This window comes from Uranotaenia lowii, chromosome 3, assembly GCF_029784155.1.
Source record: "Uranotaenia lowii strain MFRU-FL chromosome 3, ASM2978415v1, whole genome shotgun sequence".
In the NCBI taxonomy this organism is placed as follows: Eukaryota; Metazoa; Arthropoda; class Insecta; order Diptera; family Culicidae; genus Uranotaenia; species Uranotaenia lowii.
This window is the reverse complement of record NC_073693.1, coordinates 158,489,301-158,502,694: the sequence shown is the minus strand read 5'-3', so window position 1 is coordinate 158,502,694 and position 13,394 is coordinate 158,489,301. Positions and strand designations below refer to the sequence as shown.

The 13,394-nt window shown below is 37.0% G+C and overlaps 1 protein-coding gene across 1 annotated transcript in view; it reads right to left on the bottom strand.

Moving 5' to 3' along the window:
* Positions 1 to 6,954: 6,954 nt before the first annotated feature.
* Positions 6,955 to 13,394, bottom strand: part of LOC129753178 (TBC1 domain family member 31) — a 61,669-nt gene continuing 55,229 nt past the window's right edge. The window contains exons 7-10 of the mRNA XM_055748972.1: positions 12,315 to 12,517; positions 11,888 to 12,076; positions 10,840 to 10,941; positions 6,955 to 7,105 (exon numbers count right to left, since the gene is read on the bottom strand). Coding sequence (XP_055604947.1) covers positions 7,001 to 7,105; positions 10,840 to 10,941; positions 11,888 to 12,076; positions 12,315 to 12,517 — 599 coding nt within the window. The 3' untranslated portion in view covers positions 6,955 to 7,000. The remainder of the gene's footprint in view (positions 7,106 to 10,839; positions 10,942 to 11,887; positions 12,077 to 12,314; positions 12,518 to 13,394) is intronic.

The window sequence follows — 13,394 nt, the reverse complement described above, 5'->3', positions numbered from 1 at the left end:
GAAAAAAAGGTAAATCCAAATAAGGTAAAACTTACCTCGTAGCGAGGTGTAATTGACCTGGATTGAGCTAAACAAAACGGTACAATTCTTCTAAAAAAAAAAGTAACTATTCGCCGAACCCGTTCATTGAGGTTAAGCTGTTTTGTCATTCTAGGAACAAGTTTTGCTTTGTGCCTAATATGTGAAAATCGGAATAGAATGGTAAGTGTTCTTAAATATCATTTAGTTGTGCTGGTTCTCGTCATAATACTATTGATTTTGTTTCAGATCGGCCCATAGAGCTTTGAGGTGTATTCCACGTCATCCTCCAGCCGGAAAAGCCGAACCTGACCGGATTAGTCGAACGGAGGAGGCCATGAATGTACGCAACGCAGGTGGATTCAGCGGCCATAGCGGCTCAGAGGTAGTATACTGTTTACCGGAATTCCATTTACCGGAAGTACCATTTACCGGAATACCATATACCGGACTGTACTATTTACCGGAATTCCATTTACCGGACTATACCATTTACCGGAAAACCATTTACCGGACTATACCATTTACCGGAACTACCATTTAACGGAATTTCTTTAAAACGTATAAATATGGGTTGTATCTCATTTCCCCAAAAATTTTCGACAGAATATACCTCTCCCCAGAATTTTTATCACCAGAATTTATCATTTCTCAATTCATCATTTCACCAAAATTACCATTACCATTAAAAACAAGAATTCGAAAACAATGAACTTGTATCCATAAAAAGGATTTTTCAAAATATTATTCTTTGCGGCAAATCCGCAACCAACGAGAATGAAGGGGCTGAGGCGGCACAAAGCCGCTGACCCGCCGTCGGAAGCGGCGGCCCTATAACATTGGTCTAGGTCTGTCGGGGCTTCCTAGGTCTGCGTGAAAGCTAGGGGTGATCCTTTAGCCCCGTCCGCCACGCGACAGCGTGAAGGACGATATGTCTTTCAAGTTCGAACGCGCAGCGTGAGGAGTCGGATATCAAAACGATTTTTAAATGCCACACATGAAATCAATTAAAATACCCAAACCTTGCCCAAAAATAAGTTTCCGGGTAAACGGGATACAATCATAGATTAAAAATACTTGATCCGGTAAATGGCATTCCGGTAAATAGTGCATTCCGGTTAATGTCATTCCGGTAAATGGTTCATTCCGGTAGATGGCAGTCCGGTAAACGGTTCATTCCGGTAAATGAATTTCCGGTAAATAGCAGTCCGGTAAATGGTTTTCCGGTAAATGGAATTCCGGTAAACAGTATACAACCGGCTCAGAAGAACGCGAAGCCGAATTACCAGTCCCTATTTATCTCCAATAAATACCGTAAACTGGGGGAACTTTGATCAGCGGGGTAACTTTGATCAACATGAAATTTTTGCAGATAATCATCATTAACTAAGTATAAAGTGAAAATATCTGAAAACTGTTTACTACATTTGAAAGCCTATAAATTGAGTTACAAATAAGCTAAATTTGGTTTTTATTAGAAGATTTTTTATGTTACTTAAAATGTAATTTTAAAATCTTAAAATATCTGGTTTTTTGAAGGGTCACAAACAAACATCTCTCCTGATCAAATTTAAGCATTTAGGAGCAAATGGGTTGTTTAATGTGAAATTTCAACTTTTTTCTTGGTTAAGGTTTAGTTAAAGGGTTATTTTTATGGTCATTTGATGATTATTTTTTGGATGTTGAAAAAAAACGGTCTTTTTCCATGAAAAAGCCCGTATAGAAAAAATGACTATAAACCCTATCAAGTGGTTAAGTTTGAAGGATACAAGAACATGGGAACAGTGCGAGGACTTAGGGAATTGCATAAAGGTAAAATTTCATTTGTTTTGAGGCCAAAAAATATTGAAAAATGTTTATAATTTTTGCCCCTAAATGTATGCAGCAAAATTTTCCATATTTTGAGTATATTTGATTTTGAAAGAAAACGTTGAAAAATTCAATTGAGTCCAAACAAAAAATGACTGTAATCGATGTTTTGAGCCTTCTTTGCTAAATGGCATCAAAATAATAAATTTTAAGATGTTGAGATACGTAAAAACCATAGTGATCAAAGTTACCCCGAAACATGAAGTCTGGTTTTGTAACAAACATTTAATTATTACCACCAACGTCGTTTGAATTAACAGCAATCGATAATCATGTTTGATACTGCTCACCTCAGTAAGTGTTTTAAAGCTTTTAGGTGTTACGAAAAACAACCTCTTCCAAAATATTCAAAAATGAATGAAAAAAGTGATCAAAGTTCCCCCAGTTTACGGTATCATTTTTGAAAGAATTTTGTATTTTTTTAATTCTTATTGAAGAAAACAATCAAACCAACCAGCATTTACCTTTTAAATCAGTAAATGGGAAAATGGTATTATTTACTATTTTGCTAGGTGAATGCGAAAAAGGTAAAATTTACCTTTTTGCTAGGTAAATTGAAAAAAGGTAAAATTTACCTCGAAAGAGGGGTGGAAAAAATTCACCTCGCAAAAAGGTAAATTTTACCTTTTTTTTATTTTCCGTGAAATAATCTTGACTTGTAGAAAAACACATCGAGTTCCCTCTTAGCCTTCGTCGGTGTCGGACGTGTTCTACTCTCGATCATCGATCAAAAGGCAGCGAATTTTTTTTCGAAAAAGTGTTGTGCAGCGCGCGGTGATGAGCCCATCACCGGGTGACCATCCAAACCGGACCATTCCGGAATGGATGGATCCCCAAAATTTGCACGGTCGGTTATATTACCTAACGCTTCAAGGTAAAGCTAAAGAACTTCCAAAAAACCCGTTCTTGATTGGACGTTCCATCGAGAACTTTGCGGGTAAAATTGAGGGCGCCTTTTACGAAAAATCTCGAAAATGGTACGTGCTCAAGATAAGGAACAAGGACCAAGGAAGAAAGCTGACAACATTATCAACTCTACTGGATGGTACACCGATTGTCATAGGTCGTCATCCTAGTTTAAACCAGCGGAAATTAGTGGTCACCTGTCGAGAAGTTGATGGAATGGATGACAAACTTTTGTTGGAAGAACTAGCGCCTCAAAAAATAATCGATGTTCGCCGCATAACAAAAAAAACCCCAGCAGGAATCATAGGTACATCAACGCTAATTCTTACAATCAACAGCACCATCATTCCGAAAATTATAAATTTCGGTCTCCTTCGAGTTCGCACGCGCATTTACTATTCGCAGCCTCTGTTATGCCGACAATGCTTGCAGTACGGCCACCCTAAAAGCCGTTGCAAGAATCAGTTGGCTTGCAAAAATTGTTCTGAAACTCACGAAAGTGCTAACTGCCGTGTCGAACCCTTTTGTGGAAATTGCAAATCACCAGGTCATTCCCCCTTGGACAGAAAGTGCCCCATTTGGACAGCAGAATCTGCAGCACTCAAACTCAGCACAGATAAAAACGTTCCAATCAACGAAGCCCGAAGAATAGTACACACGAGCAGCAACTCAACCAGCTACGCACATGTAGTAAAAACGAGCCAGAACCAACAGACTACCCAGAACACAACACAACAGCAACAACTCCAACAAAAAGAAGCACCAAACCAACAGACGAGCTTGAACCAGAAAAGAACGCACACTCCAGCAACACCACAATCTTTTCAAACTGATGGCATCAGTTTGGATGCAGATTCCCCGCCTCGGAAACGGACCCCCCTTCCAACCTCTCTTCCAACAACTTCGACAGGAGAAGTTGTCGCTGAAGATATGGTTAAAAAAAATACATCTTCTCGATCAATCGTGACACGGAGCATGCAGCAGGTGCGACCACCAGAGATACCCAAATAACCCCTTCCCCTCATATCCTTCCACTTCCTATTTCCTTTCATACCACTTTCCAAATCGTTTAATAAAAACCCGATTTAATACACTTATCAGTGGATTGGAGGCTTTCTTACAGAGTGTCAATTATCTTTGGAAATAAATGACACAATAATGGATTCCTTATTTCTGAATTATTTATTATTAATCTATAAAAAAGATTATGATTAAAGAAAATCGATAGCAAAAATTACTAAACTCAATATAAAAAAAAAGGTGCCCAGTACGTTTTTTGGAGGATAAACGAACTTATATTCAACGAGTTCATTTATAATCCAAATAATTCAAACTGTTAAAGTTTGAGAGCCACATATCTCGACGCTCACTAGTGGTCAAGGGGTTAACCTCCTAAACTCTCATGCTAGATGGCGTGGGATCAATTCTCTGCTGTTTTATGAAATTTTTGTCAAATTTTTGATCGCCTTTGTACTTAATTTAGCGATTGCTGGCTACTGCTGCTGAGCAAATGGCTACCTTTTTTGGAGCCAACGTAAGCATGATATGTTCTATGGAATAGAAAAATTTTAAACAATTTTGTTTTTTTTTTGGTTTTGAGATAGGTCCTACAAGAAAAAAAATCCAATTGTTTGATACTAAATTCATCAAAATCGTGAAACCTAGAATAGGAGTTAATGTGTTAAGAACGTTTTTATGGAACATACAAATTCCCGGACATCATCGTAACTCGTCGAGCTGAGTCGATTGGTACCTATAAAGTGGGGTCTTGGACCCTTAATTAATGATATCCCCAACTGACCGTTCCCTATGCCTTTCTGTAAGAAAGCCAAAAAGGACCCTCGGCACATAATTACTTTTTATAAGTTAAAGGCCTAATAAACGTTAAGAAATAAAAAAAAAAAAAAAAAAGAAAAACACAAGTGGTACTATTCTCATTTCGCACTTTTTCATATTTTTGGTCTTCAGCAAAAATTGCTTTATCCAAATAAATAAACTTTTACTTGATTTATCCGTTTGACAATCTAAATTGAATTGTAGAAGAAAATTTTGACGACATTCAATCATTTATATTTTAACAAGCAAACGTACCATTCTTGTCAAACTTATTGCTCCCCGTATGAAAATTAATATTTCAATGTCCAACTTTCAACGTGAATTTTAGTTTTCACAATCTCATAGACCTCAATGTTCAAGACCCCAAGGGTCGTTCTTTGAACTTGTGTGCTCTTACCCTTACATACCCCAGAGTTGTTCGTCGAGGTGTGCAAATTTCAACTTCGAGATTCTTATCACCGGTGTGCTTAAATTTGATATCCAAACAAAGTGCCTTACCGCTTAATATATTTCATAGCCGCGAGAGCCAGCAACGGACACGGACAGAATTTAGTCTATCAATAGAGACGAATTTCAATGCGGCATACGTAACTTCCTGCGTGAAATTTAATAGGCAACAAACCAAATCTTTCGAACTTGGATGTTTTTAATAGTTTATGTATGTTTCATTAGCTCATACGTTAGTTGCTCAACTAGTCACACGGAATCTATCACGGTTAAACAACTGTCTTTACAACATAATTTTCAAAGTCATCACTCGATAAACCAAACGCAAAGAAATGTCTGCAGAAGCATCGAGACCCGAAAAAAAACACCACAGACTATTTTGCATGCACTTCTGCACCCTTTCTCGATTTACGCTTTTAATTATTTGTTCATACGTCTGTCACAAATTTGCGGTATCAACGCACGACTCCCTCGATGCCGGATACGGATAACCAGAATTTGAACTTTCTGCCGCATACCGCATTGAAGCGTGACGCGGTTACGATCTTCTGAACAAATGATTGATTGACTTTCATTGCTGCCATGGCACATTACTATGCGGAAAAATAATGGCAGGATAAATATTTCTTTTTTTATGCTTCTAGATAGCAAAACGATAATTTTCCAATCAAATTGATTTTAGATATGGACATTTCATTAACATTACAATGCCGTTGAAATGTGTTAGGTACCTGACGTGTTACAAATGAAGGCATCGGCGTGGTGTCTTACTGTAACGTTCAGCACAGAACATAACAAATTGAATCGTTATGAATATTAGCATGGAATGGAAAAATCATAGAAATGAAAAGCACATTGAACTCCCATCGAATCAGAAAAAAAATTAAATACCAAGGTACGATGAAACATATTTTGCCTTATTATGCTGGGTAAATGTCATTTTGCCAAGTTCAAAAATAGCTCAATGTGAGGTGAATCCTGGTAAAGATCTCTAACCTTTATTCTGTGAATCTCACCTCCCACAGAAGTGGGAAGCAAAAAGAAATCGTTTATGGGTGTATTGAGCTTAATTGTGAAAAATCCCATATAATCGCGTGAACCGTTTTATCACCCATGTTACATCGCGTATGGTCGAATGCATATGTGTAAGTGATCATGATTGTAGATAAGGCCAATATTTAAAAAAAAAATTCATTTTACGGTGGACCTGCGAATTTGACTTATAATATGGATTTACAACTCAATTTTTGTTTTATTCTTTCTTTAAAATTGAACTTTAAAAAATGAATCCTTCCACAACAACATCCAGCATCCAAAGCTTTCAGTTCGGCAAAAGATGTCACAAACTTATTCGCCAGTAGCAGAGGTAAAAATTTATGAAACGAACAACTTTTATGGGCATCCTTCTTTCGCTCTTTCTTAAGTTCGATCGTCTATCGCTGCTGCTGCTGCTGCTGCTGCTTAGAGGTTCGTTTCCAGTTGCATGAGTTCAAATAGAGTTGAGAAATCGACCGGAATCAGATTGACAATGGCAGGAAAACTTTTTCGCGCGCTCCAATCTTGTTTTCGCAACTTCGCCATGGGCGATAAAGCGCGCTAAAGTATCGGCGAGTGGAAAATGTGGGGGCGTTAAAGTTTTTAACCCACATATGGATAATGCCAAAACAGCTTTCTGAAATTGTTTCCTGGATAGTTTATTGATACTTGTTTGAGATTTGTGTAAACAAGATGGGTTGGAATCAATTGACAATTTCTGCTGTGAACTTTCTTGAAACGTTGAATGCCGACATAAATAAAGCATAAGGTAAAAGGTTGAAGAAAACTCTTGTTTATTTTTTTTTATTTTAGTATTCGATTTAACCTAAATAAACAAGTTCAAATTCACTTACAACTTTTGACAGAAGATCTTATCGAGCAAAGTGTGTTAGTCCTCAAACGAGCTGTATCGCAGATCATCCATCGAATTTTTGTTCAGCTGCAGCAACGATTCCAGCTGTTCTCCAATCGATTTGATTTTGGCAGAATATACCTGCATAAAAAAAGAATAAATTGAAATAAATCACAAATTAGACAATTCTAAGCTATATTGTTGCATTTAAAAAATAATTTTTTGAATAATATTACTAAGAAGACAAAATTTAGAAAAAAATCGTTATCTTGTCTCTTTACATTAGGAATGAATGCAGAACATAGAAGAAAAAAGTTAACATATTCCAACTAAAAGCATTTCAGATGCATTCCGATGGATTATGGAATAACACTTTTTCACAGTGAAATTCTCGACAATGAACGCTTGATCAGAAGAACTCCGATTAAATCTTAATCCTACATACACCAAATAATTCCCATATTGATTACCTACCTATTGAAATAAATTTATTACACACGGTTGGAAAAACACCTATAGCAGAAGGAAGTTATAAGTTGCTAACACATAACTGCATTAGTTTCTGTATTCGATTAAGATTTCATTGGATTTGAATGCATTGTTTCGGTCGAGTAGAAAACTATCTAACCGTATGTATCGGAGATAAATATTCAACTTATCATCATCAGGACAAAACGGATAAATTCTTTGGAATTTGTCTTTTTCTCCAGATGAAAGAAGCTGAATGATGAAGAGTTCAGGGCTAACACGCCGATGTGAAACACGACTTGGTTCTTTTTTGAATTCATGTTGATGATTTGGCACCTATTAATATTTCCTCACCAGATTTTTTTTTTAATATAAACTTTGTAAACTACTTATACAATATTTCAGTAGATTTTCTATTGTTATTCACATTTCAATAACTTTCATAAAAAATCGATTCAATAGGCAGAGTTTTTGCTTCATGTTAAGCTTGCCTGGTTTGACTCTAACTTGTCCCGATATTCGATACCAAAGCTGAGAAAGGTCCGGTCCGACCTGGTTGCCCAGATTTTGTTGGAAAATTCTTGGATTTTGCCCGGATTTATTACCTAGTTTTTATTTCAAAATCTACAAAAATCACAAATTAAGTTGTTTTTTTTTGCATCTTAAATTTTTCGACAAAATTTTATCAAAATAATCATGATCGACTTTTTTGAAGCGTATAATACGTAAAAAGTTGCTGATATATGTTTCGATATAAAAATCCCGGCAAAGAGTTATGTGTTTCGATGAGAAAACCATGTTTCTTCGTGATTGTTTTTGAATAATTCCTGGAATTGGCCAAATTTTTAAATAAAATAGCTCGACCTAAATTGCTCAGAAATAAGCTGTTTTTTTGTAATTTCTAGAAAAATGAAATTTTTAGTCATTGAAATTCTATATAACGACCTGAAAGGTGCAAAAAACACACTAAACAGAGAGGAGGGGGTCTCTCAAATAAAAGACAAATGTTTGCATATCTCGAAAACTTATCATGCGAATTCAAACAAATTGGGCATGGGAGGGTTTTTGAAGTCAAGGAATGTTCCCATGAATATTTGGAACTCTTCCCTCCTTTCAATGAAAAAAAATGAAGGGGTAGGGGGGCTACCTCGCAATTTTTTACAAAACTCGAGAACTAATCGAGCAAATGGAACCAAATTTGGAAAGGTATTAGTATGCGAGAAATGTTTTAATGGTTATTTCCGTGTAAAAATGTAAGAAGGTTCAAGTTAATGTATTATACAAAAATAACATATTGTCTGCCACAGGCGAGCTGCGAATTGTGGACTCCTAACCGTTGGATAAAAGCGACATTGACAAGAACAACAGATTGATAAGTGAGTTAAACACTACATAATTTATTAATTAACAACGCTCCGAAACAAATTTGTAATTCAATAATAAATTTCTAGTTCCCTTGAAAAAGACCACCAAAGCTGGTCAAAACGTCGGGTATTTAAAAACAAAGTTGTTTAATATACTTTAAAAACCGAAGAAGCCAAAAATATTTAATGAACAACATCTGGTCGTAGCATTAAATCGAATTATTTCAGACCCCTCCCTTTTTCCAGTGGGGGTATAAGATGGGGGAAGGGGGCTTCCATATCTTCCTTATAGCATAACTTGAGAACTATTCGAGAAAATGGAATCAACTTTGGTTTGGAGGATCATTTGTGTACGAGAAATGGTTCTATGAATATTTGGTGCCCCTCCCTCCATCCAGTGAGAAATAATAAAGTGGAGAAGGGGATCTTTAAAAATTTTCAACATAACTGGAAAACTACTCAATCAAATGGAACCAAATTTAGGGTGGAAAGGTATTAGAATACCATAAATTGTGCTATGATATTTTAAAAACCATCCGTTCTTCCAGAGGAAAAATTTTAAGAGGACGGGTGCTCCCATAAAATTTTTCGCATTACTCGAGAACTAATAGAGCAAATGGAAACAAATTTGGCATTGGAGGGCATTTGGATACGAGAAATGGTTATATGCTTAATTTAGATTCATTTTCCTTCAATTGGGCATAAAGTTAAGGAAGAGGAGAGCTCCTTTACAATTATTTTGCATAAACCAAGAACTTATCTAACAAATGGAACCAAATATGATATGGGAACAATCATGCAATCGAGCAAATGGAACAGCATTTGGCATGGAAGTGTATTTGAATGCATGGAATGTTTCTATGATTATTTAAGACCTGAAGCTTGAGTGGGAAGAAGGTCACCCATATTCCCAGTAAACATGAATCGGCAGAGAGGTAACTCAAATCGACAGAGGGGAACGATCTCTCTAGCGATTTTGCATCATCTAATAGGCAGAGAGGAACACACCATACGCGTGCCTTGGGTGAGTGCCACGAAATAATCTAAGACACGCCTTCAGTGAAACACGTAACATCGTATGTTTCCCTTCGAGACGCGTGTTTGCCTGCCTGAGATGAGAAGTCGACTGCTACGATTGATAGCACACATATAAAGAAAAGCACGGGGATAAAATTCGAGCACACCATACGAGTGTACGATTCAAACAGATTTCGCATGTACGCATTCGTATGCGTTGCCTCTAGGTATCTCGGCAGGACAAAACGAATGAGAATATTTGCGTTCTTGGAGTGTCGCCGAAATTAACCGTTTTATTCTAAGTTCGGTGACTCAACTCTCATTTATTTGCATGCTCTGTCGATTTCTGAGAGGACGCGCTTACTGCTTTTTTTTTTAATGTTTCGATTACTAATCGAGAAAATGGAACCAAATTTCCATGGGAGCATATTTGTGTACAGGAAATGTTTCTTTGATGATTTAAGACGTCCTTCTACTTCCAAAGGGGAGATATAAAGTGGAGAGAGGGTCACCTACACAGTAAACGAAAATAACCGAGTTCGGTAATTTTTTTACCGAAATCCTAACATGTGTAAATCGTTAAACTGTTCGGTGATTTTTTCGGTAAAAAATAAACGAACATCGGTAAATCAATTCTTCATTTACCGATATTCGTTTATCTTTTACCGAACAGTTTAACAATTTACACATGTTAGGATTTTGGTAAAAAAAACTACCCAACTCGGGAATTTTCGATTACTGTGCAGTTTTCGATTAACATGTGAACTTATCGACTATGACATTTTTTCTGAGTAATAATGCCAATAACACACTTCAATCAGATGTCTCCAGTCAAACCCGATGGAGGATTCGAATAACTGAGAAAATTTCACGTAGCATAAGTAATATTTCATGTCCTAAACCTGCTTCATTTTTTTTGGGAATTTGGCTTCAAATAATCCCAATTGTGCTATGTTTTTAAAAAACCTGAATAATAAATACAAAACACATAACCTGTTGAAATAACTAAAAATAGAAAGCACTCACCTCAAACTCAGAACCTCTCTGAAACTTGCTTTTTTGGGTCGAATTCCAGGTGCTGGAGTCAGATGCATTCGATGAACTTTTCTCTTCGTTGTATTGTGTAACCTGGAAATTATGTTGTAAATATAGAAACCGATTCTCACTGTTTGTCGTTTTCGACTTTACTTTCAAAAATATCTTATCTAAAAAGGCATTCAAAATCGAATGTATTCTCAACACATGGACATTAGACTGTTGCTAGCTTTGTATGAAAATTTAGCTTGAAAATTACTTTTTTGATGGTTTTTTCTTCCGAAAATATCAATAACAAATTTTGGAAGCGATTCATATAATTTTGTATGGGAAAACAAATTTTTTCAATCGAAAATTTGGTAGAATTCAATGAAAATTTGTGTGGATTTATTTCATAGTGCATTGTTTACATCCTGCATGTTTTAAAGTCTTGTGATCAAAACTCGCGGAAATGGAGTCGAAAGAACAGCTCGTTTGTGATAAAATCTTGCGCTTTCATCACGAGAACAAAGATCTCTCGCATCTTTCCATCGCTAAAACGTTGGGAATCGCGAATTCCAGGGTGTCGCGAGTGATTAAGCGGTTTGAGGAACGATTGCACACCGATCAGGAGCTCAGAAGTGAAGGAAAAATTATTCCGTACAACACCAAAAATCACAATCGCGTAGTTGGCTTGTGATATAGCTCAGTTGGCAAGTCTGTTGTCTCCTGAGCCGATGTCCGCGAGTTCGAGCCCAAGAGCAAACATCGTACACAGTTGTACCGGATAAGTTTTTCAATAACGATCCGCCAACTGCACCGTTGATAAAGTCGCGAATGCCATAAAGATGGTAAAACGACTATAATCTAAGCAAAAAAAAAAACAACCGCGTAGTTGAGGCCTTTAACCGAAACCCGAACGCCTCCGTTCAAAATGTGGCTAAGAAGCTGCCCCTAAGCCGAAGTTTTGTCCAGAAGGCTAAAACTAAGGCTAGGCTTCGAACGTTTTTATCCAAAGAGAATATACAGCTTCAAAAAACGAAGCCAAAATAAACCTTACCTGCTCTATATCTTCATAAAGCTTCTGTTTTTGACGTTCCAACTGCCTGATTGCTTTATGATAGCGCTGATCGAGAGTTTGATCTTCCTTTGGTTTGATGATAGTTTCGTATTGCTTACTCAAAGCGTCCATCTCTCGCAGCTTGATATTTTCTTCAGCAAACATCATTTCCGTTTCGTCTCGTCGACGCTGTAGATTGAAAAAAAAAAGAATTTCAAAAACCAAGAATTGACCTGTTTTGGTTGTATAAAATACGAACGATCTTTTGAAGCTGAAAAATTGACACATTATTAAATTGCATTTCAAAACGAGTGTAAAATTTGAAACAAAGAACCTATAGCCATTTAATGAACGAAAAACGTAAATTTAAATTTTTGGTACAGCGTTTTAATGACGGAAACATCCAATCAGGGCCAAGCACAATTACCTCTTGTTGCAGGGTTTTCAGCAAGTTTTCCAGCTCATATTCGCGCGCCGAGGCATTTTTCTGCAGCTGGACATTACGTGCCTGAAGCATCGCCTGTTTCTCCTTCTCTCGGAACTGTTTCTTGTGCAGCAGAAGCAGCTTTCGCTGTAATTCAACGCGGGATTCCTCGTTGGCCAGTGCTTCGGCAAATTTTTTATCCACCTCTGGAAAATAGCGGCAGCAGCAAAAAAAATGAAAACGTGAATAAGGCAGAATATCAATCATTCTCTAGTTTTCTGGGATGCTGCAACGCCATAGCTGTGTGCAGCTTTTACGTGAACTACGGTTTAATGTCTCCCGGTTTACCCATTTATAATCGTAGCCATTTTCTGAATTTCTTTTGTACCAGATCCCATCACTTTGCAAGATGCATATTTGCATAAAATGCCTTGGGAAAACAAACCGTACATTCAGATAATTCATGTAAATTTTCACTTCACACCGTAATAAATACATTGCTCCAATATAGGGCTGGAATCAACCTAGTGATGCTATCATGAATGAATTACCGATTTTTTGCAGTAGTATTTTCTACGTCATTCATATTTTTTATTTATAGTATCGAATAAACATGCCATTTATATAGTTTAGAAGTAACAATATTTCGTACAAACGGTATAGTGGATAGACTGGCGCTAGCCTGGTAAGCCAGGTGTACTGGATTCGATTCCCGTTAGAGGTAGGAAAAACTTTTGAGTTTGAATCCACTAACCCTAATCCATTCTTTAGTGTAAATATGACACTATTGGAAGTTTGGCGGCTTGTAACTTTCTTCGGGTGCATCCAATTAATCCGAATAATACTTCGGGAACCCCCAATAAATACTCGAAGTCTTTAAATTTGCATCATTACTTTTTAATGGATGCACCCTGAAAGCCAAGGAAAAAAAACTCCCCAATCACACCTTGAGTGTCAATTTGACACTCCTCGCTTAAAACTGCAATATCTCTCTTGTTCCTCAACCGTCGTCGTCCAGGACCTACCTGAGGGTCCAGCGCCGATTGACCGGCGCATAGGGCTGAGATAAAAGATCTCCACTGC